The 27,741-nt window shown below is 28.4% G+C and overlaps 1 protein-coding gene across 11 annotated transcripts in view; it reads right to left on the bottom strand.

Annotated features, from left to right (window-relative positions):
• Positions 1–27,741, bottom strand: part of LOC119610423 — a 49,278-nt gene that overhangs the window by 17,857 nt on the left and 3,680 nt on the right. For 4 of the 11 annotated variants that reach the window (XM_037965621.1, XM_037965612.1, XM_037965617.1 and 1 more), the window contains exon 2: positions 22,560–22,745. In XM_037965621.1, the coding sequence (XP_037821549.1) occupies positions 22,560–22,679 (120 nt within the window). In that variant the 5' untranslated portion in view covers positions 22,680–22,745. Of the gene's footprint in view, positions 1–22,559; positions 22,882–27,741 lie in introns of all 11 variants that reach the window. The other 7 variants (XM_037965622.1, XM_037965620.1, XM_037965611.1 and 4 more) reach the window with 3 other exon arrangements.

The raw sequence follows: 27,741 nt of genomic DNA, 5'->3' as shown, positions 1-27,741 counted from the left end.
AAATCATTTAAAACATTAAAAATTAAAGCTTTAAGCTTTTTTTAAAAGAATATATATGACCATGTTTTAAAGAAAATACAAATATAAAGAAATTAATAATTTTCAATTTTTGTTTATGGCTTATTTAGGAAAGTCATTAAGCTTTACGGGAGCTTTTTTGAAACAAGATTCTTCTTATTGTTATTAACTGCTAATCTGTACTTTGTTAAGAAAATACTTTTTTTTAGTGTTTCCGGGCATTTAAAAAACAAGCTTTTTAGAGCTTTTCAAGGATAATAATGTTTTGAGCTTTTTTGCTATTTTAAAGGGAAAAGCTTTTCGTATATTTTAAATAAGAAAGCTTTATGGAGTTTTTAGAGAAAAAAGTTTTTTTAAAGAGCTTTTAAAGAATAAAGAATTTTTGAAATGAAGAACTTTTATGATTTAACAAAAAAGCTTTTACGAACTGTTCAAAGGGAAAAGCTTTTTTTAATATTTTTAATAATAAAGCTTTTTAGAGCTTTTAAAGAAACAAGTTTTTTAATAAAAAAAGCTTTTGTGGGTTTTTTTTAAGAAAAAAACAGTTCAATAATTTTTTTTGAGCTTTTTTCGACCAAGTACGTTTTTGAACTTTTTAAGGAAAAATGTTTTTGAAATCTTTTGAATTTTTTTTTTTTTTGCTTTTTACGCTGTTCAAACAAAAAGCTTTTAAAATTTATTTAATTCTTTCTAAGAACAAAGCATTGAAGCTTTTTTACTAGAAACGCTTTTTCGTTGTTTATAGAAATTTTAACATATTTTGTATTATAAATCACTTTATAAATACATATTTGTTATAAAATATCTTCTTTAAAAGCTTTTAGAGCTTTATAAATGTATGTTAAAACTTTTTACATAAAAAGCTCTAAACTTATTGATGAAATTAATTAACTAACTAACTAACTAACTAACTAACTAACTAACTAACTAACTAACTAACTAACTAACTAACTAACTAACTAACTAACTAACTAACTAACTAACTACTAACTAACTAACTAACTAACTAACTAACTAACTAACTAACTAACTAACTAACTAACTAACTAACTAACTAACTAACTAACTAACTAACTAACTAACTAACTAACTAACTAACTAACTAACTAACTAACTAACTAACTAACTAACTAACTAACTAACTAACTAACTAACTAACTAACTAACTAACTAACTAACTAACTAACTAACTAACTAACTAACTAACTAACTAACTAACTAACTAACTAACTAACTAACTAACTAACTAACTAACTAACTAACTAACTACTACTAACTAACTAACTAACTAACTAACTAACTAACTAACTAACTAACTAACTACTAACTAACTAACTAACTAACTAACTAACTAACTAACTAACTAACTAACTAACTAACTAACTAACTAACTAACTACTAACTAACTAACTAACTAACTAACTAACTAACTAACTAACTAACTAACTAACTAACTAACTAACTAACTAACTAACTACTAACTAACTAACTAACTAACTAACTAACTAACTAACTAACTAACTAACTAACTAACTAACTAACTAACTAACTAACTAACTAACTAACTACTAACTAACTAACTAACTAACTAACTAACTAACTAACTAACTAACTAACTAACTAACTAACTAACTAACTAACTAACTAACTAACTAACTAACTAACTAGCTTTTTTAAGTCCCTACAAAAAGCTTTTTGATAATAACATCTTCACCACAATATTTCCCACAATTATTAAATAAACAAAAAACTTTAAATATTTAAATAAATAATTACCAATAGATTTTTGTTAATTCATTACAAATCATTAAACATAAACTCACACTCATTAATAAAATTTCTCTTCAATAAAAACTATTAAATTTGAATCAATCAAAATCTACAAAAAGAATTATGTTTCTTAAATTAAAATTATCTTTTACAAAATGTTTTCTTCACTTTCCTAAATACCTTCTTTAAAACATAATTTCACTTGTTCTACCAGGTTTTAATACTTGTTCAACAAATTATGGGAAATTGAATGCAACCAAAATAAAAAAAAAAATAAAAGCGTTTTAGTTTTTAAAGTTTTTGTTTCAAACTAAAATTTCGGTCAGTTTGTGGAACAACAATTAAGAGAAGAAAGAAAGAAAAAAACAACATTGACATACAAAAAGAAAACTTTTGCTTTAATTGAAAAGTAAAACCTAAAACTATTATTCAATGACTAATGGAAAACAAACTTGTGATGGAGATGAAGATGAATAAGAAAAAATAATACAGAAGAAATGAAATAAAAGAAAACATTAGTACTTTTATTTTGAAAGTAGTTGTAATCAAAGAGTTTTTTACCAGCTACTTTTATTCTTTCATGTTACTGGTTCTTTAACAGAAATTTCTGTGCAGTATCAAGCCACGTTACAGCTTTTAAAGCAACATATGGGGAGATAGACAGACATACATTCGTTTTTTTAGTTTAAACGTCGGGAAAAATAAGGCCACATATTAATTGTTTCCACTATATAAAAAATACAGACAGTAACAGAAATTCTCAAAAAATATAATAATATTTATTACAATTTTTGTTTGTATTTGGTATTTAACATTGAATTTCTAGCACAGCATCATTAATATTTGTTGCTTCAAAGTTGTCGTTTTTAAAGCGACTTATTTAAAGTTTGTTTCTTTAGTCTTTTGTATTTAATTTCTTTTGAAAAGTTCTTGTTGTGTCTCTGCTTTTCAAGTTGATCTTATGTTTAATTTATGTAAGCTTTTTGTTGTAATTTATTTATTTGTAAAGTTTTTTATAGATAATTATCATTTTTACAGCAATTAGTTTTTAGGCTTTTTTGTATTCTTTTGTAATGCATTTTACTTTGTCAGCCTGTTAGCCGTGGCTTGTAAAGCTGCAGAATGCGGCTTTTATTTTCTATAATTAAACTTGCACTTGTTAAGGTGTTTGGCCTGCGGAAAATCTTTTTTTAAGTAATTTTTTATCAGCAGAACTTGTGCCCCTTTTTCTTGTGGTGGTTGGGAAAAGAAGACCTTTTTTATATATACATATTCGGAGGAATGTTGCGGCTTTTACAAAAAAGCTGCAATTAATTGCTGTAATAAATAATTAATATAAAAGGGCGCTGTAGTTCATACCCTCGGGGACATTACTTGTTGGATTGGAAAATAATGTTTTAGAAAATTATGGAGGATATAAAAAAATATACTTTTAAGCAACTGTTGAAAGTTAGAAAAAGCTTCAGATTTAGTTTATTAAAAAACTTTTTGATAATATTTAACAAGAAAGATTATTTGAACTTTTTAAAGAAACCCGTTTTTTGAAGTTTTTTAAAAAGCTTCTTTTGAGATTTTTTAATAAATTTATTCCAATTATATTGATATTAAAAAGAGAGATTTTTTAGAAAAAGCTTTCCTGAAGTTTTGGGGGCTTAATAAAGAAACAGTTTTTGGTGCTTTTTGTTCTTCATTTCTTTAAAGAAAAAGCTTATTAATAGATTTATTGAAAATAAGAAAAAGCTTTTCTGAATTATTTAAAAAATAACTTCTTAGAAATAGCTTTGGGATCTTGTTGTTTCTTGGTGCTTAAAAAAATGTGTTTAAATTTTTAAGCAAAATACGTTCTCATTTCTTTAAAGAAAAGCTTATAAATTTATTTATTAAAACTTTACTTTTGTTCTTTTTAAAGAAAAAGCTTTTTAGTCTTTAAAAAAAACTTTTTGTAGTTTTTTAAAGAAAATGCGTTTCAAAGTTATTTAAATAAAGCTTTTGAATTTATTTAATTTTATTTTTAAGAGTTTGGTAGCTTTTTCTATTAGTTAATTTTTAATAAAAATTATCATCAAAGTTTTTTTAAAGTCAGTAGTTCATATGGAAAAAAGCTTTTTTTGAAAGATTTTTTAAAATAACTGCTTTTTGAACTATTTTATTTAAAAAGCTTTTTTGAGCTATTTAAACAGCTTTAAAAAAGCTTTCTTGGGATTTCTAAATAAATAGTTTTTTTTAAATTTTAAAATAAAAAATTTGTGAGCTTTTCAAATTTAGATGATGAGCTTTTTTAAAAACATTTGATATTGAAAAAAGTTTTTTTGAATTAATTAAAGTAATAGCTTTTTAAACTATTTTATTGAAAAAGCTTTTCTGAGCTAGTTAAACAACTTTAAAAAAGCTTTCTTAGGATTTCTAAATAAATTGGTTTGTTTATTAATTTAAAAATAAAAAACTTTGAGCTTTTCAAATTTAGATGATGAGCTTTTTAAAGTCAGTTGATTTTGAAAAAGCTTTTTTAAACTAATTAAAGTAAAAGCTTTTTAAACAGCTTTAAAGATTTTTTGAAGTTCTTAAATAAAAAAAGCTTTTGACTATTTTTTAAACCTTTTGCCAGTTGTTCCACGAAAAAGTTTTTTGTAAACTTTTGAATAAAAAGCTTTTTAAGTTTTTCAAAGAAAACTAAAAGTTTTTAAATAAAAATTATTTTGTGCTTTTAATGAAAATTCGTTTAGATTTTTATAACAAAATGTTACTGTTGAGCTTTTTAGTATGTTCGTTGGGCTTTTTGAGCTTTTTCGTAATCACATAGGACGCTATATAGAAAGAACGTTTACTATACATTTTTAACTAATATTAAATAAAACTAGACTTTAACACTTTGGCTTTTAAAGCCTCTTTTAACTTCTAATCTAATAATTTTTAACCACTTTTGTTTAATTCCGTTAAACAAAAACGGAAAAACACACCAAACAAAATCTATATACAGTGGCGGCCATGAGGTTAGCACATTTGGTATCTGTTAAATATAAAATCAAATATTTCCTATAGTTCTTAACTTTTTTAACAAATTCTTTTTTATGCGTAACACATGTCCTTCGAGGATCACGACACATTACATTTTGTTCCACTACTTTGTTGCATATAGATTTTTTTCTTTCCAAAGTACATCTACCCCCAAAAAAATCTGGACATAAGTTTAGCACAAAATAAAAAAAATCATTAAAAAATTAAAAATAAAGCAAAGAAACCGGATAAATTTATGTAATTGCACTTAAAATTTTATATTTTGTAGAATAGTTGCACATTTTGATAACATAATTTCTTCTCCTGGACATAATCTTCACCAGTACACACTAGAAATTTCATGACATAAATTTTAACTTTCAGCCCATAAATAGGCAAAATTCTTAGGAATTTGTGTTTTATTTGTTGCACCATTTCGTTTAATATGTTCCCTATTGGATTGGGATCTAGAAATTATTCTGGGCGCTGCAAACATGTCAATCTCGCTCGCTTCCAAGAAGCTCCTCTCTGTACTTTTAACATATTTTGGGTCATTGTCGACCAAAAAACGCCATTTAACTGAACTTTTGTCCACTAATTTTTTTACTAAAATATTTAACAGTCTATTTTGATAGTCATACTGATCCATTTGTGCATCCACCTTGCGTATAAAACCTCCACTACGCCCGGAAAACGCCTCCGAATTCGTCATATTTCACCCATTGTGTTTTATGGTTTTAAATGTACACTTTGGTTGTTGCTGCATGTTTGGAGTACAGCATAATTACATTTTTCCATCAAATTTGATCCTATTAATCTTCAACTAGTATCCTCCAATCATGCAGATAAAGCTAAAGTGTTCCAGAGAAATCATATATCACAATAGGGGGAAATTTCATGGTATTCATTGCATTTTCTTGGCGTGCTGTTGGTCCTATATTGATGTTGGATGCAGAAATGGATCCGTATGACTATCAAAATAGGATCTTAAATACTTTATTAAAAAAAATCGGAGGACAAAGATGGCGTTTTTTGGTCGACATCGACCGTAAATATGCTAAAAGTGCTGAGATGAGCTGCTTGGAAGCGAGCGGGATTGTCATGTGTGCAGTGCCCAGTATATTTTCTCGATTCCAATTCAATAGAGAACATATAACATGATATGGACCAACAAATAAAAGCAGAAATCACCAAGAATTTTGCCAATTTATGGGCTGAAAGTTAATATTTATGTCATGAAATTTCTAGAGGGTTCTGGTGAAGATTATGTCCAGGAGGAGAAATGATATTATCAAAATCTGCAACTATTCCACAAAATATAAAATTTTAAGTGCAATAAGATAAATATAGCCGGTTGTTTTGTTTTATTTTTAATTTTTTAATGATTTTTTAATTTTGTGCTAAATTTATGTCCATATTTTTTTGGGGGTAGATGTACTTTGGAAAGAAAAAAATCTATATGCAACAAAGTAGTGGAACAAAATGTAATGTGTCGTGATCATCGAAGGACATGTGTTACGCATAAAAAATAATTTGTTAAAAAAGTTAAGAACTATAGGAAATATTTTATGTTATAGGCAACATATACCAAGTGTGCTAAAATCGTAGCCACCACTGTAAATAATTTGACAGGCAGGCAAGGCAGTCTTTCGCTGATAATAGACCGGTATTTCCAACAACAATTTTTATTTCGTTTATTTCAGTTGTTCACTTTTTGTGGCATTTTTAAAATGCACAAATGCATTTTGGTGCAAATAACTGTGCTGCTCTAAATATTTATATATGTATGTTTTTACTTCAGTATTTAAACAAATACAACGAGCAGTTGGTTAAAAAATTAAAAAAATTACTATGTACTAAATAGAATAACTAGAGTTTATAGTACAAGTACTGGTAAAGTATGTAGTCCGTACAGCATACTATACTACTGATCATGACTAAATCATGTATAAATTTTGCACATGTGTTCAAAAGACAGAGTTTAAAAAGAGTGGAAACTATAAATGAAACTGTAATCAGTCAACAAACTGAATTCATAAATAGATATTATAAAGTCAGTGGCAGGTATTTGTTGTACAAGATTTTAGTTTCAATACCTTTAAATTCGTTTACTTTACCACTCTGTTGATCTTTTGTTGTTGCTGTTGTTCTAATGGTGTTGAAGGTAATTGTTGGCAACATAATAATGAAAAAAAATACAATAAAATACAATGCAACATATAAACAAAGTATAAAATAGAAATTGAATTTAACCGGTGAATGTGAACAAAAAAAAACTCAAACAAGTACAACATTTATCTAAATTTAAATTTATGTATAAAGTACAAAGTATGAAAAATAAAAACAACCAACCCGGCCAAAGCAACAATCTTTTGTTTTATTAGAAAATAATTCTAACTTTTGTTTTTTTTGCAATTGAAACAAAAATTACGTGAAAATATTTACTCATATACTACATAGACCAACCAAGTTAGACCAACTAAAACTTCTAGTAAAATCGAATAAAATAGTGGCTGTACTCATACGCGTAACTTTGATGTAAATTGTAAATTTTAATGCCAAAGTACCGTCAGCCAGTCAGTCATTCAGTCTGTAAACATAGATAACTATTATTTTGTTTTAATAGTTCATACGGGGGAAAGTTTTTCCTATTCTTTTGCCATTACTTGTTGTTGTTGTAATAAAAGGGCATCATCATGGTTTAAATTTAATGGGTTTTCTTTTTTTTCTCTATCTACTTACATACATTTTTAGATTTCATTCTTTTCTTTTTTTAATAACATTACTTAGTTATTGTATTATGCTGTTTAAATGTTGCTTGTACATATTTAAATTTACATTTGAAATTTATTTTATTTTCTTAGAAAACTTAATCTTATTCCAAATTTAGTTTACAGCCGTTTATGACGTTTTTCTGCTTTAATATCTAGTAAGCAGCAGCTGTTGATAAATGAAAATTTTATTATTTTTGTTTTATTAGTTTGCTGATATGTTTAAATTTTGGAATTGTTACGGATTTCTATTGTAAATTTATTAGTTGTACTAGTTAATTAAAAATGAGACTTGAGAAACACTAAAGCAATGTTTGGCATGATTTAAATCTAACTAACTAACTAACTAACTAACTAACTAACTAACTAACTAACTAACTAACTAACTAACTAAACTAAACTAACTAACTAACTACACTAACTAACTAACTAAAGCTAACTAACTAACTAACTAACTAACTAACTAACTAACTAACTAAACTAACTAACTAACTAACTAACTAACTAACTAACTAACTAACTAACTAACTAACTAACTACTAACTAACTACTAACTAACTAACTAACTAACTAACTAACTAACTAAAACTAACTAACTAACTAACTAACTAACTAACTAACTAACTAACTAACTAACTAACTAACTAACTAACTAACTAACTAATAACTAACTAACTAACTAACTAACTAACTAACTAGACTAACTAACTACTAACTAACTAACTAACTAACTAACAAACTAACTATAACTGACTAACTAACTAACTAACTAACTAACTAACTAACTACTAACTAACTCTAACTAACTAACTACTAACTAACTAACTAACTAACTAACGAACTACTAACAACTAAACTAACTAACTAACTAACTAACCTAACTAACTAACTAACTAACTAACTAACTAACTAATAACTAACTAACTAACTAACTAACTAACTAACTAACTACTAACTAACTAACTAACTAACTAACTAACTAACTAACTAACTAACTAACTAACTAACTAACTAACAACTAACTAACTAACTAACTAACTAACTAACTAACTAACTAACTACTACTAACTAACTAACTAACTAACTACTACTAACTAACTAACTAACTAACTACTAACTAACTAACTACTACTAACTAACTAACTAACTATAACTAACTAACTAACTAACTAACTAACTAACTAACTACTAACTAACTAACTAACTAACTAACTACTAACTAACTACTACTAACTAACTAACTAACTAACTACTAACTAACTAACTAACTAACTAACAACTAACTAACTAACCTAACTAACTACTACTACTAACTAACTAACTAACTAACTACTAACTAACTAACTAACTAACTAACTAACTAACTAACTAACTACTAACTAACTAACTAACTAACTACTAACTAACTAACTACTAACTAACTAACTAACTAACTAACTAACTAACTAACTAACTAACTAACTAACTAACTAACTAACTAACTAACTACTAACTAACTAACTAACTAACTAACTAACTAACTAACTAACTAACTAACTAACTAACTAAACTAACTAACTAACTAACTAACTAACTAACTAACTAACTAACTAACTAACTAACTAACTAACTAACTAACTACTAAACAACTAACTAACTAACTAACTAACTAACTAACTAAAAACTAACTAACTAACTAACTAACTAACTAACTAACTACTAACTAACTAACTAACTAACTAACTAACTAACTAACTACTAACTAACTAACTAACTAACCTAACTACCTAACTAACTACTAACTAACTAACTAACTAACTAACTAGCTAACTAACTAACTAACTAACTAACTAACAACTAACTAACTAACTAACTACCGAACTGTACCACTCCAAATTCTTAAACAACTACCTTGCAACTAGTGGTGTCGTCATTACTTATGGATCCTGTTTCTCCGAAGGTGACATTTTCGAATAAACATCGTTAGTCTCAAAGTCAAAGTTAGACGAGTACAGGTTATAATCATTAGTTCTTCAACTTGTTACGTAGAAAACTTCAAAAATTTTCCTTTATTTTCGAAAAACTTAAAAAAGAAAATTTCAAAAAATTAAGTATACATCGAAAATTTTTAAACAATATTAAAACTGTGGTCAATTTTTTAAAATATTAAAAATTATCTTTAAATATAGAAAATTTCGAAATATTTTTAAAATATCGAAACTTTCGAAAAAGACTGTCGTAATCCAAAATTTTTGTTGTTTGAACTGAGTAGTTTTATCAAATTTATTGATTCTCTAAATCTTTAAGTCCCTTGATTTGTTTAAAAGTTATTTAAAAAATAGTTCAATGTCACTAAACATTCAAAGACATTTTTCTCGAAAAGGATTTTTGAAAAAATACCTCATCTCTAGAAAATTTAATTGAAATCCGACTAATAGTTCAGAAATAACAGATTTGTTTAATTTTATTTTAAAATTTCCCCACTGTACTCGTTGCAACATTGAATTACTTTTTGGTAATAGTTATAACCATATTGTGCCACATATATACCACATTATACCATAAAAAAAACACTAAAAATTGGGTTACCAGAAGATAATTGTTTAAATTTTATAGATAATAAATATTTGCTAATTATTTTTCTTATAATGAATTGTTTAAAACTCTAGACTGATTCATAAAATACGAAATGTGTTAAAAATGTAGAACATATTATAGCAAAGTTAAATGTGATTACTTATATAAATTTCAACGTAATTGTATTGTAATTAGTATTAATAAAAAAAAGGTTATTGAATAAAATGTCAAATAAATCAAGAAAAATGTGCCTTAATTAGAAACCGCAACAGTCTTTAATGCATAGAATGCATCTAATGCTAAAATAATCAGTTTACTTTAAACAGCAAAAAAAACAGATTAAAATCTACAATTAGAAACTATAACTATTGTTTCTTAAAACCGCAAAATTTCTCCTCTATTTAGTAATTTTTCAATAAAAGAAAAAAAAATACTTTAATGACAAAAAAAGTTATAGCAAAAAAACTATATTTAAAAAAGTATGAAAAAGAAGAACAAATGTGGCCACAATATAATAAATGACTGTTGCTTCAATTTACCACAGAAAAATATAGAAAAAAAAACCAGCAACCCAAGACCATCTTTAAGCAGACACAAAAAACAACCACATTAAATGTCTGTCATTCTATTGAAAAATATCTATGAACAAAAAGTAGCATCTAAAAAATGAGGAAAACCACCGCCACCACTTTAAAATGCTCTAATTAACTAAATGTTCAGGTCATCAGTGAGACCATCTAGAGCCAAAAGACAATTGGAAAAAAAAAACTGAACAGTGGAAGCATTATGATTAGCAAACGATAATGACGATCAAATGATATAATTACAAGAACTTTGATAAAGTGCTGCTATTTGTTATAAAAAGAGACGCTATTATTAACAAGCTACTTGGAAATTACTTTTGAACTGGGTATAAAAAGCAACTCAAAATAATTGGTCTAAAGAAGCTAGAACAATGCATTTTCTTTTAATAATGATGGATTTTTTAAGAGGTTTGGAATTTAGAGTGTATATTTTCCAAAAAAAAAAAAATTTAACAAAATACAAAATATAGAGTAGTCTATTGTCTTGACTATAGAGTAGTCTATAGTCTTGACTATAGAGTAGTCTATTGTCTTGACTATAGAGTAGTCTATAGTCTTGACTATAGAGTAGTCTATTGTCTTGACTATAGAGTAGTCTATAGTCTTGACTATAGAGAGACTATAGAGTCTTGACTACAGAGTAGTCTATAGTCTTGACTATAGAATAGTCAATAGTCTTGACTATAGAATAGTCTATTGTCTTGACTATAGAATAGTCAATAGTCATGACTATAGAATAGTCTATAGTCTTGACTATAGAAAGCCTATAGTCTTGACTATAGAAAGCCTATATTTTGACTATAGAGTAGTCTATAGTCTTGACTATAGAGTAGTCTATAGTCTTGACTATAGAGTAGTCTATAGTCTTGACTATAGAGTAGTCTATAGTCTTGACTATAGAGTAGTCTATAGTCTTGACTATAGAGTAGTCTATAGTCTTGACTATAGAGTAGTCTATAGTCTTGACTATAGAGTAGTCTATAGTCTTGACTATAGAGTAGTCTATAGTCTTGACTATAGAGTAGTCTATAGTCTTGACTATAGAGTAGTCTAATGTCTTGACTATAGAGTCTTGACTATAGAGTAGTCTATAGTCTTGACTACAGAGTAGTCTATAGTCTTGACTATAGAATAGTCAATAGTCTTGACTATAGAATAGTCTATAGTCTTGACTATAGAATAGTCTGTTGTCTTGACTATAGAGTATTCTATAGTTTTGACTATAGAGTAGTCCATAGTCTTGACTATAGAGTAGTCTATAGTCTTGACTATAGAGTAGTCTATAGTCTTGACTATAGAGTAGTCTATAGTCTTGACTATAGAGTAGTCTATAGTCTTGGCTATAGAATAGTCTATAGTCTTGACTATAGAATAGTCAATAGTCATGACTATAGAATAGTCAATAGTCATGACTATAGAATAGTCTTTAGTCTTGACTATCAAATAGTATATAGTCTGGACTATAGAATAGTCTATAGTCTTAACTCTAATAGTCAATAGTCATGACTATAGAAAGCCTATAGTCTTCACTATAGAATAGTCTATAGTCTTGCCTATAGAATAGTCTATAGTCTTGACTATAGAATAGTCTGTAGTCTTGACTATAGAATAGTCTTTAGTCTTGACTATCAAATAGTATATAGTCTGGACTATAGAATAGTCTATAGTCTTAACTCTAAAATTGCCTATCGTGTTGGCTATAGAATAGTCTCTAGTCTTGACAATAGAATAGTCTATAGTCTTGAATATAGAAAAGTTTATAGTCTTAACTATGGACCAGTGTATTCTCGGGACTATGGACCAGTCTGTAGTCAAGACTAGAGACCAGTCTATAGTCTTGACTATTAACCAGTCTATTGTATTGACTATAGACCATTCTATTGTCTGGACTATAGACTAATCTATAGTCTGGACTATAGACCATTCTATAGTCTGGACTATATACCATTATATAGTCTGGACTGCAGACCAGCCTATAGTCTTGACTATTAGCAAAATTCTTATAATCTATATTTATAACTCGGCAGGTAATTAGGATAAATATTTTCTGATAAAAACAGATTAAAGAAAAAGTTATATAACCTTATTTTCACCTAATTAATTCAGAAAAATGATATTCAATTACACATAATACTTTTAGTTATTTAAACAAAGTTGTTTTGTTTTAATATAATATTTTGTCGCCGGCCATACGCATCTAATTGTGTTAATTTTCTAAACGTTCTATACCATTTAGCAAACAGAAAAGTAACATAAACTACTTTTCCCTGACATTATTGAAAAAGAATTCCACTTATTTATTGCACAAAAATACTGCAAGAAAAACTGTAAGTGTAATAGTCTAATAGTTTGAATTTTCCACAACTTTCAACAGAAGAAAAGAAAAAGAGATCGTCGCCAGCGTCTAAATGGCACAATTGGAATGGTAACCAGTTTGTGGTACGTATAGACTATTCCATTTTATTGGTGGAAATTCCTACCAGGTTCTTCTATTGTAATTGTTTTAGACAAAAGTAATCCAACCAGACGCCTTAACACATACACTAGTATATGTATGTATGTATGTGTAATGAATACGTACGTATTCATACATACTTAAATTTATAAACATTTAACAAAATACTACCACATACAATATTAATAAATGTATTTACACTCAAAGAAAAAGTATAGTTGGAATCATTATAAAATTACTGCTACAAATTCAACAATATTATGGTCACTGTAAGCTTATTATTAGTTGTCATAACGATATTATGTTAAATCAATCATTTAAAAGACTGTCACAATCATATGTATGATTATAGCAAAGAAGAGTATGTTTGTAACAACAATATTATTTCTCTGTCTGTATGTTTGTGGTAAACGTGATTGTTGTTCAAGACGAGGACAACGTCTATGATGATGATGATGGCTATGACGACGTCGACTGGCTCTCAATTTGACTGGGTTAGTAGTGCAAAATTGATTAGGATGAGGTGGAAAGAACATAATCTATAGACGATAAAACAACTGTACTACGTAGCCAATTTGTATGGTTGGAATACTAGTACGTTCTCTCTAGTATATATGCTATCATGGCCAAGTGAAAGAATACAACAGACAGCACGTTCATACATATGTTTGTAACTGTCTGTCGGTCGGTCGGATATACTGTCTAAAACAATCGAGAGTGCTGCTGTTTTAAATTGCTGCCATGCAGTATTTCGTTTTTATTTTATTTTTCAATCGTTTACAGGAAAGAGCGCCTTTGTTTTTAGATCGTCTAAAAATATTGAAATTTTAGAACAATAATAACTAAAGACATGAATTTTGTTGAAGTAATTTAATATACTCGTTTTGATATTAATTTACAAGTTTAGCACAAGTTAAGGCTGCTGGTGCTGTTATTTCACTGCAAAGATTTTAAATTGTTTCTAAGTAGATTTACAGTTTTCTTGGGTTTTTTTTTTATTCTTTCAAAGACCTTTTGCACCAAGATCAAGATCATAAGTGGAACGTTATTATTTTCTTAATAATTGTTGCATTTTTTTAAATGTTTGTTTTTAGGTATTAAATTCGCTTTTCTTAGAAAGTGAATAAGCTTTAGTAAAGGTATATATTACTAAAGGAATTCATCTGAAGTTATTGTTTCACATTATGATTTGAGAACAAGGAACGTTTACATATATAGGGGAAACGATTTAAAGCAGTGTTTGTGCGATACACTATAGAGATAAGACTAAGACTATAGACTAGACTATAGAACTAGACTATAGACCTAGACCTATAGAACTAGACTATAGACTAGACTATAGACTAGACTATGAGGAACTATAGACTAGACTATAGACCTAGACTATAGACTAGACTATAGACTAGACCGATAGACTAGACTATATGACTAGACGATAGACTAGACTATAGGACTAGACGATAGACTAGACTAGACTAAACTAGACTAGACTACTAGACTACTAGACGATAGAACTACTAGACCGAGACTAGAGACTAGACTAATAGACTATACCATAGACTAGACTATAAGACTAGAACTATAGACTAGACTATAGACTAGACTATAGACCTAGACTAGAACTAGACTATAGACATAGACTAGACTATAGACTAGACTATAGACTAGACTATAACTAGACTAGAGACTAGACTATAGACTAGACTATAGACTAAGACTATAGACTAGACTATAGACGAGACTATAACTTAGACTATAGACTAACTATATACTAGACTATAGACTATAGACTAGACTATAGCTAGACTATAGACTAGACTATAGACTAGACTATAGACTAGACTATAGACTAGACTATAGACTAGACTATAGACTAGACTATAGACTAGACTATAGACTAGACTATAGACTAGACTATAGACTAGACTATAGACTAGACTATAGACTAGACTATAGACTAGACTATAGACTAGACTATAGACTAGACTATAGACTAGACTATAGACTAGACTATAGACTAGACTATAGACTAGACTATAGACTAGACTATAGACTAGACTATAGACTAGACTATAGACTAGACTATAGACTAGACTATAGACTAGACTATAGACTAGACTATAAGACTAGACTATAGACTAGACTATAGACTAGACTATAGATAACTAGAATATAGACTAGACTATAGACTAGACTATAGACTAGACTATAGACTAGACTATAGACTAGACTATAGACTAGACTATAGACTAGACTATAGACTAGACTATAGACTAGACTATAGACTAGACTATAGACTAGACTATAGACTAGACTATAGACTAGACTATAGACTAGACTATAGACTAGACTATAGACTAGACTATAGACTAGACTATAGACTAGACTATAGACTAGACTAGACTAGACTATAGACTAGACTATAGACTAGACTATAGACTAGACTATAGACTAGACTATAGACTAGACTAGATAGACTAGACTATAGACTAGACTATAGACTAGACTATAGACTAGACTATAGACTAGACTATAGACTAGACTATAGACTAGACTATAGACTAGACTATAGACTAGACTATAGACTAGACTATAGACTAGACTATAGACTAGACTAGACTATAGACTAGACTATAGACTAGACTATAGACTAGACTATAGACTAGACTATAGACTAGACTATAGACTAGACTATAGACTAGACTATAGACTAGACTAGACTATAGACTAGACTATAGACTAGACTATAGACTAGACTATAGACTAGACTAGACTATAGACTAGACTATAGACTAGACTATAGACTAGACTATAGACTAGACTATAGACTAGACTATAGACTAGACTATAGACTAGACTATAGACTAGACTATAGACTAGACTATAGACTAGACTATAGACTAGACTATAGACTAGACTATAGACTAGACTATAGACTAGACTAGACTATAGACTAGACTATAGACTAGACTATAGACTAGACTATAGACTAGACTATAGACTAGACTATAGACTAGACTATAGACTAGACTATAGACTAGACTATAGACTAGACTATAGACTAGACTATAGACTAGACTATAGACTAGACTATAGACTAGACTATAGACTAGACTATAGACTGGACTATAGACTAGACTAGACTAGACTATAGACTAGACTATAGACTAGACTATAGACTAGACTATAGACTAGACTATAGACTAGACTATAGACTAGACTATAGACTAGACTATAGACTAGACTATAGACTAGACTATAGACTAGACTATAGACTAGACTATAGACTAGACTATAGACTAGACTATAGACTAGACTATAGACTAGACAATAGGCTAGACAATCTTAACCGAAACAAAAGAACTATGCATAACTTATAGAATTAAAATACCATATTTTATGTCTGTTTTGCTTCAACAGTTTTTTTCCATTTTCTCAAAATTTACAACAACTTTTTATATTTTCTTACAAAAAACACACAAAAATTTCACACTTTATTTAATAACCTTAGCTAACTACATTAACCCTTTTAAACGCATTTTAACTTTTACTCAATATCACTTATTTATTACAACTTACTTTACCTTGTTTTGTTTTTTAACACCGTTTTTCTGTCTTGCCTTGTAACGAATTCTTAAAGGGCATAAAACTACAATACAATCTTTGGCTTTAATGGGCGCTTAATTTTCCAAAACATTATGCAAACAAATCATTAAAAAAATAACTAATAATTTGTTAATAATTATGGTAATAAGTGAGTATGTGTAGAAAAAAAGATATTAAGAATTTTGTTTGAAAAATAAGAAATAAAATAATAATATTAACAACAGTAATTTAAATTATTAAACAAAAAACCCACATACATATGCCTCGCAAAATACTTAAAAATATATTCATCCAACCAACAACATATTCATGCATTAAACTAAAGTTAAATGACAAAATACACAAAAAAACACATTAAATTTATTTCATTCACCCATTCAAAGAAAGAAAGAATGAACAAAAAAAACACTGAATACTCGTTCGTCATATGTATTAAATTTGACATTGAAAAGTATGTTTGTCGTATTGTTTTTGCTGTTGTTTGGATTAGCTAAGAAACCATTTTTGTAGCTCTGCTAACGTTTGAATTTGCTGCTATTGCTATTGCTGCTGCTGTTGCTGTCTTTAAACTTATAAGTGGCTTTCTGTCTGTGTAACTACTATCAACCACATGAAGGTGTTAAATATTTTCTTAAATAACAATATTTTCAAACCCAGTCAAGTACATAATTCACCACATTAAATCAAAACGCTGCCAACAAAACAATACTCATGGAGGAGAGACTCATTAATATTCACGTTTTTTTATTATTAATTTTTTTCTGTTAAAACCACAATTTTCTTTGTGTAGTTTAAAAAAAATAAGAATAAAAAATTATCAACAGATTTTAATCTTAAACAGCATGCTTAAACGTCAATATTGTTGAGTTAATGAAAAACATAAAAAAAAAATAAATTCAAAAATTTGTTAAGGCGTTACCTTTAAAATATGTTATTTTAACTGCAGAGAAAATTTTTGTTGTCGACAATTTGTCACAGCCTTTTTTCACAGTTTTGCATTTTTTGGGATATTTTTTTAAATTATATGCCGTTGGAGCAGCCTTAAGTCGTTTTAGTGTCAATATGAAATTGTCAGTGTCATACGTATATAAAGATATTTTTGAAGTTGCTAATTAAAGTACTCCTACATACTATGTCTTCACATTACTGATAAATATACTTTATAAAGACGTCTAAATACTCTTAGTAGAGTTAGTTTAGTAAGGATATATCATTCTAGGTTACTTCAACAATAGTCCCGTCCTGATATAGATAACATATTGATCGTTATTATTGTCTATAATACAGGCAAAGTATTGATCGACATATTTATTATACAGATAACATATCGATCAATATCTCTATCTATTCTATAGATAAGATATCAATCGACATATAGTCTATTCTATAGACAACATATCGATCGATATTTGATCTAATCTATAGACAAGACAACGAATGATAATCAGTCTATTATATTCTATATACAAGGTATCGATCAATATTCAGTTTCTTTCATAGACAACATATCGATCGATATTTAGTCTATTCTATAGACAATATATCGGTCAATATTTAGTCTATCCTATAGACAATATATCGATCGATATTAAGTCTATTCTGTAGATAACATATCGATCGATATTTAGTTTATTCTATAGACAACATATCGATCGATATTTAGTCTATTCTATAGACAATATATCGATCGATATTAAGTCTATTCTGTAGATAACATATCGATCGATATTTAGTCTATTCTATAGACAACATATCGATCGATATTTAGTCTATTCTATAGACAATATATCGATCGATATTTATTCTATAGACAATATATCGATCGATATTTAGTCTATTCTATAGGCAATATATCGATCGATATTTAGTCTATTCTATAGGCAATATATCGATCGATATTTAGTCTATTCTATAGACAATATATCGATCGATATTTAGTCTATTCTATAGACAATATATCGATCGATATTTAGTCTATTCCATAGACAATATATCGATCGATATTTAGTCTATTCCATAGACAATATATCGATCGATATTTAGTCTATTCCATAGACAATATATCGATCGATATTTAGTCTATTCCATAGACAATATATCGATCGATATTTAGTCTATTCTATAGACAATATATCGATCGATATTTAGTCTATTCTATAGACAATATATCGATCGATATTTAGTCTATTCTATAGACAATATATCGATCGATATTTAGTCTATTCTATAGACAATATATCGATCGATATTTAGTCTATTCTATAGACAATATATCGATCGATATTTAGTCTATTCTATAGACAATATATCGATCGATATTTAGTCTATTCTATAGACAATATATCGATCGATATTTAGTCTATTCTATAGACAATATATAGATCGATATTTAGTCTATTCTATAGACAATATATAGATCGATATTTAGTCTATTCTATAGACCAAATATCGATCGATATTTAGTCTATTCTATAGACAATATAGTCTATTCTATATACAGAATAGACTAAATATCGATCGATATTTAGTCTATTCTATAGACAATATATCGTTCGATATTTAGTCTATTCTATAGACTATAGATATTTAGTCTATTCTATAGACAATATATCGATCGATATTTAGTCTATTCTATAGATAATATATCGATCGATATTTAGTCTATTCTATAGACAACCTATCCATCGATATTTAGTCTATTCTATAGACAACATATCGATCGATTTTTAGTCTATTCTATAGACAATACATCGATCGATATTTAGTCTATTCTATAGACAATACATCGATCGATATTTAGTCTATTCTATAGACAACATATCGATCGATATTCAGTCTATTCTATATACAAGTTATCGATCGATTTTTAGTCTATTCTATAATAAGATATTTGTCCCCTATGTTAAATAGTATATGTAATAATAACTTCAGCAGTGATGCACATGGGGCGTATACCTATATAAATACTTGTAAAATCTTATATTGTAATATGGGTATGTAATGTAAATTAAAATTTGATTAATGGAAGTATGAAGGCATTTCCTTACTTTGTCGGTATACATTTATTATATGAATTATTTAACTATAAATTTTTAACAATCATTCTTATAACATTAATTATTTACAAATTGATTTCAAAACAAAATTCCTTTTCTATGACAAGCAGCAAATAATGCATTTAACTTCTAAGAAAATTTGTTTTAATTTCTTAGAAAATCTTAACATATTTTATTCCAATAACTTATAAATCAAACAGAATATGTATTCATTTTTAAAATTCACAAACAAACGGCAAAGTTCAAATAGAAAAGTATGAAAATAGAGATTATTTTGTTCAGTTTTTTATAGTTCAAGCTTTAGTGTTCGAGAAAGTGACATTAATTCAGTGATTTAGCGTAAAAATGAGTGCACACTACTACTACTACTACTGAACAAAAAAAAGCAACAATATAAATAATAATAAAAAAATAGAATATAAAAAGCAGAACAAAAAATAATAAAAATAATAGATGATAATAAAATAAAAGTATCACATCATCATCATCATTTCATACATAAACCAGGTACAAAATTTATTGTAAAAAAAACTTATGACTTAAACTATGACTACAACTAAATTGACTGACAACTGTGCCTCCAGTGAATGACTGATGAACTGAATATATGATGATGTTTGCTAAACGTCATCATCATCATCATGATCATCAACATATTGTTCTCAATTTGTATTGCGCGAAAAATATAGTGTTGGAAATAATTAAATAAACTCTACATGTTGGATTTTCATATAATTTTTTGTCAGTTGAAATTGAAAATAATGTTGAAAAAACAAAAAAAAACAGCATGTTAATAAAATATTGTTATTTTAACAAAAGAAAACAAATAATTGTATTGTTTGCATATATAAAACAAAAATTTGGTCAGTAGTACAATATTTGTTCCAAAAATAGAAATCGCCAACAAGAACAAAATTACAAACATTGTTGGCTATTTGCCATATTTAGGTGTTATTTTCGTATTCGATATGAATTAAATGATAATTTTTAAAATCTACAGAAGACAAAAATTGCTGCTAGAATACAAATATTTTGTTATTCAGTAACTTGTCTATAGAATAGACTACATATCGATCAATATCTTGTATTTAATTAAGACTAAATATAGATCGATATCTTGGTTTTAGAATAGACTAAATATCGATTGATATATTGTCTATAGAATAGAACAAATATTGATCGATATCTTGTGTAAATATCGATCAATATCTTGTCTATAATAAAGACTTAATATCGATAATATCTTGTTTATAGAATATACTAAATAAAGATCGATATCTTGTCTATAGGACAGACTAAATATTGATCAATATCGATAATATCTTGTCTATAGAAAAGACTAAATATTAATCGATATTGTGTCTATAGAAGAGAGTAAATATCGATCGATATATTGAGTATAGAATAGACTACATACCGAACGATATCTTGTCTATAGAATAGTCTAAATGTCGATCGATATCTTGTCTGTAGAAGAGACTTAATATCGATCGATATTTAGTCCATACTATAGACAAGATATCGGTCAATATCTAAATATCGATCGATATCTTGTCTATAGATTAGACTCAATATAGATCGATATCTTGTCTACAGAATAGACTCAATATCGATTGATATCTTGTCTATAGAACACACTAAATATCGGTCGGTATCTTGTCTAAAGAATAGACTAAATATCGATCGATATCATGTCTGTAGGATAGACTAAATATCAATCGATATCTTGTGTATAGAATGGAATAAATATCGATCGATATTTTGACTAAATATCGACCAATATCGATAATATCTTGTCTATAGAATAGACCAAATATCGATCGATATTTTTTCTATAGAACAGAGTAAATATCGATCGATATATCGTGTATAGAATAGACTACATACCGAACGATATCTTGTCTATAGAATAGTCTAAATGTCAACCGATATCTTGTCCGTAGAAGAGACTTAATATCGATCGATATTTAGTCCATTCTATAGACAAAATATCAACCAATATCTTGTCTATAGACTAGACAAAATATCGATCGATATCTTGTCTATAGAGTAGACTCAATATCGATCGATATCTTGTCTATAGAACAGACTAAATATCGATCGATATCTCGTCTAAGGAATAGACTCAATATCGATCGGTATCTTGTCAGTAGTATAGACTAAATATCGATCGATATCTTGTGTATAGAATGGACTAAATATCGGTCGATATCTTGTCTAAAGAATGGACTAAATATCGATCGATATCTTCCCTGTAGGATAGACTTAAGATTAGATTTGACGATAAAATATTGATCGATAACTTTGCTTTAATAACTTTTATTTTTAAAGAATCTTCTCTATTAGTTTCAAATCTTTTCCTATCTAAATTTTGACCCAAAATTATTAAAGAAACCTTTAATTATTACACCCAGTGAAACCTAGAAAACAAAACACAATACATATAATTTGTTATAAAGAAAGACGAAATCTCTTGCTTTTGACACCAAAAAGTAAAATTTAAAAACATATTTCTTTGACTTGAAAAAAAAAACAACAGTTTAGTAGCATTTGTGAAAGCCTGAGAAAAATATTAGAAAACTAAATGTACGTATAGAAAAATAACAATAATAATTAAAAAAATAAGTCAATTATAAAATAAAGTTTTTCAATGTAACAGAAAACAAAAAAAAGACACAATAGAAAAAAAAATCTTAAAAAAGCTAAAAAAAATAAATAAATAAAAAAACCAAAAGAGTAATAAACTTACCGCATTTATAAATAATGTGACTAAAAGCAGTTGCACAATTGTGGCCACCTGCCACCTTCTGTTGTTGCAGTTGAGGCGGCGGCGCGGATGGTTATTGTTGCTCTGTAGTTGACACAGCATGGCAGGTTTGTTTCTTAAGTCTTTTGTTTTACTTAGTAATTTTATTTTCTAGATTTGTTTTTGCTGCTGTAAAAAATATATAATTTTTTTGTTTGATGTTTTTTTTTTACTATTTTAACAATAAATCCGGTTAGAACAATCTTGTAAATTTTTTTTTTCGTTACTGTTGTCAGTTGTATCGACTTGTGTTTACTAAAGCGTACTAAATAATTATTTTTGTTATTGTTGTTATTTATTTATGATGATTATACGAGTGTACATAATAACTAATTGCAGGTTAAATCATAATATTTTCACAAATTCTAGTTGACTTTGTTTAAATAATGAGTAAATCTGATGGTTTTGTTAAATAAATATGATTTATTTATTAATTCAATGCATGCGTTTGTTCCTCTGTGTTTTTTTTTATTCACAAATTTGCCTTTTTGCTTATTGCCTTTAAAGTTTATAAACAACAATGATAAATAAGTTATAAGAATAATAAAATGAAATGGAAAAAAATACAATAATTTAATTATAAATTCGTTTTGCAATAATATTTTTTATTAGCAATGCATTCATTGCTCATTTATAGCATTTACTACTATAAGATGTGCGCTGATATTGTGGCCATAAATTGAAATGGAATCTAAGTATTCATCATCATAAGTTAAGAGTGTTTGTGTGTTTGTAGTTTTATTTCCTAGTATCAAATTCACTTGAAGTATTTATCGTTTTGAAATATTAACAATGTGTTAGAAATATTGTGTGTTCGCTTGTGGTTACTAGAATCTTTAATAATTTCCTTTGGTTAGAAATTTTATAAAAAAATGTTATTGCTACATTTGTATTAAGTTTGCTTAAAGTTGTGCAAATTAATTTTTTTGCTTGTTTTTGCTCAATTTTCTTATAATTTAGTTTTAAGTAATCTTGTGTGTTTCAAAATCGTTTGCTTATTATTGAAGTTGTTAAAGCAAGTTTGGCAAATTTAAAACGAAACAATATGTGTCATTTATAATTTGTTTAATAATTGGTTTGGCTTTATTCGCTTGATTGATTAGCTGCTGAAACTTTTTATTGTTAAAAAGTTTTCAAAATTTTCAGTTTCATTAGGAAATTGTTTCATAAAATCACTCAAACAATATGTGTCGTTTAAAAGCAAATAATGTTTAAATTTTATTGCAATTTCCTTGCTTTATAAATATAACCGAATAGTCGAATAGAGTGATAAAAACTTTTATTTTGAAATTTTCAATTTGAGCACATAAGACAAATATTATTATTTATCATATTTGATTAATCGGATCTTATTTATTTAAATACAATTTGTAAATTCTTTTAATCGAATATTTTTATTCGCACAAAAATATTAAATAAAATTCTCTAAAAACGCAATAGAAATATGAAAATAATATTCGATTAATTGATTTTTTTTATAAAAACCTACAATTTTGTTCTAGCTTCAGTTCTAGTTATAGTTCAATTCTATTTCAGTTCTAGTTCAGTTCTAGTTCAGTTCTAGTTCAGTTCTAGTTCAGTTCTAGTTCAGTTCTAGTTCAGTTCTAGTTCAGTTCTAGTTCAGTTCTAGTTCAGTTCTAGTTCAGTTCTAGTTCAGTTCTAGTTCAGTTCTAGTTCAGTTCTAGTTCAGTTCTAGTTCTGTTCTAGTTCAGTTCTAGTTCAGTTCTAGTTCAGTTCTAGTTCAGTTCTAGTTCAGTTCTAGTTCAGTCTAGTTCAGTTCTAGTTCAGTTCTAGTTCAGTTCTAGTTCAGTTCTAGTTCAGTTCTAGTTCAGTTCTAGTTCAGTTCTAGTTCAGTTCTAGTTCAGTTCTAGTTCAGTTCTAGTTCAGTTCTAGTTCAGTTCTAGTTCAGTTCTAGTTCAGTTCTAGTTCAGTTCTAGTTCAGTTCTAGTTCAGTTCTAGTTCAGTTCTAGTTCAGTTCTAGTTCAGTTCTAGTTCAGTTCTAGTTCAGTTCTAGTTCAGTTCTAGTTCAGTTCTAGTTCAGTTCTAGTTCAGTTCTAGTTCAGTTCTAGTTCAGTTCTAGTTCAGTTCTAGTTCACTTCTAGTTAAGTTCTAGTTCAGTTCTAGTTCAGTTCTAGTTCAGTTCTAGTTCAGTTTTAGTTCAGTTCTAGTTCAGTTCTAGTTCAGTTCTAGTTCAGTTCTAGTTCAGTTCTAGTTCAGTTCTAGTTCAGTTCTAGTTCAGTTCTAGTTCAGTTCTAGTTCAGTTCTAGTTCAGTTCTAGTTTAGTTCTAGTTCAGTTCTAGTTCAGTTCTAGTTCAGTTCTAGTTCAGTTCTAGTTCAGTTCTAGTTCAGTTCTAGTTCAGTTCTAGTTCAGTTCTAGTTCAGTTCTAGTTCAGTTCTAGTTCAGTTCTAGTTCAGTTCTAGTTCAGTTCTAGTTCAGTTCTAGTTCAGTTCTAGTTCAGTTCTAGTTCAGTTCTAGTTCAGTTCTAGTTCAGTTCTAGTTCAGTTCTAGTTCAGTTCTAGTTCAGTTCTAGTTCAGTTCTAGTTCAGTTCTAGTTCAGTTCTAGTTCAGTTCTAGTTCAGTTCTAGTTCAGTTCTAGTTCAGTTCTAGTCTAGTTCAGTTCTAGTTCAGTTCTAGTTCAGTTCTAGTTCAGTTCTAGTTCAGTTCTAGTTCAGTTCTAGTTCAGTTCTAGTTCAGTTCTAGTTCAGTTCTAGTTCAGTTCTAGTTCAGTTCTAGTTCAGTTCTAGTTCAGTTCTAGTTCAGTTCTAGTTCAGTTCTAGTTCAGTTCTAGTTCAGTTCTAGTTCAGTTCTAGTTCAGTTCTAGTTCAGTTCTAGTTCAGTTCTAGTTCAGTTCTAGTTCAGTTCTAGTTCAGTTCTAGTTCAGTTCTAGTTCAGTTCTAGTTCAGTTCTAGTTCAGTTCTAGTTCAGTTCTAGTTCAGTTCTAGTTCAGTTCTAGTTCAGTTCTAGTTCAGTTCTAGTTCAGTTCTAGTTCAGTTCTAGTTCAGTTCTAGTTCAGTTCTAGTTCAGTTCTAGTTCAGTTCTAGTTCAGTTCTAGTTCGTTCTAGTTTCAGTTTCTAGTTCAGTTCTAGTTCAGTTCTAGTTCAGTTCTAGTTCAGTTCTAGTTCAGTTCTAGTTCAGTTCTAGTTCAGTTCTAGTTCAGTTCTAGTCAGTTCTAGTTCAGTTCTAGTTCAGTTCTAGTTCAGTTCTAGTTCAGTTCTAGTTCAGTTTCTAGTTCAGTTCTAGTTCATTTCTAGTTCGTTCTAGTTCAGTTCTAGTTCAGTTCTAGTTCAGTTTCTAGTTCAGTTCTAGTTCAGTTCTAGTTCAGTTCTAGTTCAGTTCTAGTTCAGTTCTAGTTCAGTTCTAGTTCAGTTCTAGTTCAGTTCTAGTTCAGTTCTAGTTCAGTTCTAGTTCAGTTCTAGTTCAGTTCTAGTTCAGTTCTAGTTCAGTTCTAGTTCAGTTCTAGTTCAGTTCTAGTTCAGTTCTAGTTCAGTTCTAGTTCAGTTCTAGTTCAGTTCTAGTTCAGTTCTAGTTCAGTTCTAGTTCAGTTCTAGTTCAGTTCTAGTTCAGTTCTAGTTCAGTTCTAGTTCAGTTCTAGTTCAGTTCTAGTTCAGTTCTAGTTCAGTTCTAGTTCAGTTCTAGTTCAGTTCTAGTTCAGTTCTAGTTCAGTTCTAGTTCAGTTCTAGTTAGTTCTAGTTCAGTTCTAGTTCAGTTCTAGTTCAGTTCTAGTTCAGTTCTAGTTCAGTTCTAGTTCAGTTCTAGTTCAGTTCTAGTTCAGTTCTAGTTCAGTTCTAGTTCAGTTCTAGTTCAGTTCTAGTTCAGTTCTAGTTCAGTTCTAGTTCAGTTCTAGTTCAGTTCTAGTTCAGTTCTAGTTCAGTTCTAGTTCAGTTCTAGTTCAGTTCTAGTTCAGTTCTAGTTCAGTTCTAGTTCAGTTCTAGTTCAGTTCTAGTTCAGTTCTAGTTCAGTTCTAGTTCAGTTCTAGTTCAGTTCAGTTCTAGTTCAGTTCTAGTTCAGTTCTAGTTCAGTTCTAGTTCAGTTCTAGTTCAGTTTAGTTCAGTTCTAGTTCAGTTCTAGTTCAGTTCTAGTTCAGTTCTAGTTCAGTTCTAGTTCAGTTCTAGTTCAGTTCTAGTTCAGTTCTAGTTCAGTTCTAGTTCAGTTCTAGTTCAGTTCTAGTTCAGTTCTAGTTCAGTTCTAGTTCAGTTCTAGTTCAGTACTAGTTCAGTTCTAGTTCAGTTCTAGTTCAGTTCTAGTTCAGTTCTAGTTCAGTTCTAGTTCAGTTCTAGTTCAGTTCTAGTTCAGTTCTAGTTCAGTTCTAGTTCAGTTCTAGTTCAGTTCTAGTTCAGTTCTAGTTCAGTTCTAGTTCAGTTCTGGTTCAGTTCTAGTTCAGTTCTAGTTCAGTTCTAGTTCAGTTCTAGTTCAGTTCTAGTTCAGTTCTAGTTCAGTTCTAGTTCAGTTCTAGTTCAGTTCTAGTTCAGTTCTAGTTCAGTTCTAGTTCAGTTCTAGTTCAGTTCTAGTTCAGTTCTAGTTCAGTTCTAGTTCAGTTCTAGTTCAGTTCTAGTTCAGTTCTAGTTCAGTTCTAGTTCAGTTCTAGTTCAGTTCTAGTTCAGTTCTAGTTCAGTTCTAGTTCAGTTCTAGTTCAGTTCTAGTTCAGTTCTAGTTCAGTTCTAGTTCAGTTTAGTGCAGTTCTGGTTCAGTTTTGGTTCAGATCTACTTCAAGTTCAGTTCTAGTAAATTCTCCATTTTACGAAAAAGTTATCGATAACTTCTCTATTTTATAGAAAAGTTAAGTTAAATTTACCGATATCATTCACAAACCCCTTTAATAAATCAATTTGCGAACACTTTCAATTTCAATGATTTCGTTTGCCTTAAATTTCGTATAACCGATTAATTTTAAACACAATCATTTTTTTTAACGTTTCACCTCAAATTAATTAATCAAACAAATAACAGCCATATTTGTTGCCAACAAAAAAAATACAAAAAAACATTTGTAATGCCAAAAATATTTTCACAAATTTTATGAAAAATATTCACGTTCTACTATGAAAATGATCTTCATGGCAGACAGACAAAAAAATCGAAAACAAAAGCAATAGATTTCATTCCAGCCAAAAACGGTGCCATATT

This window comes from Lucilia sericata, unplaced genomic scaffold (genome assembly GCF_015586225.1).
Source record: "Lucilia sericata isolate MDLA Ls3-8-SP2 unplaced genomic scaffold, ASM1558622v1 Contig001191F_arrow, whole genome shotgun sequence".
Classification (NCBI taxonomy): domain Eukaryota; kingdom Metazoa; phylum Arthropoda; class Insecta; order Diptera; family Calliphoridae; genus Lucilia; species Lucilia sericata.
This window is presented reverse-complemented; position numbering and strand designations above follow the sequence as displayed.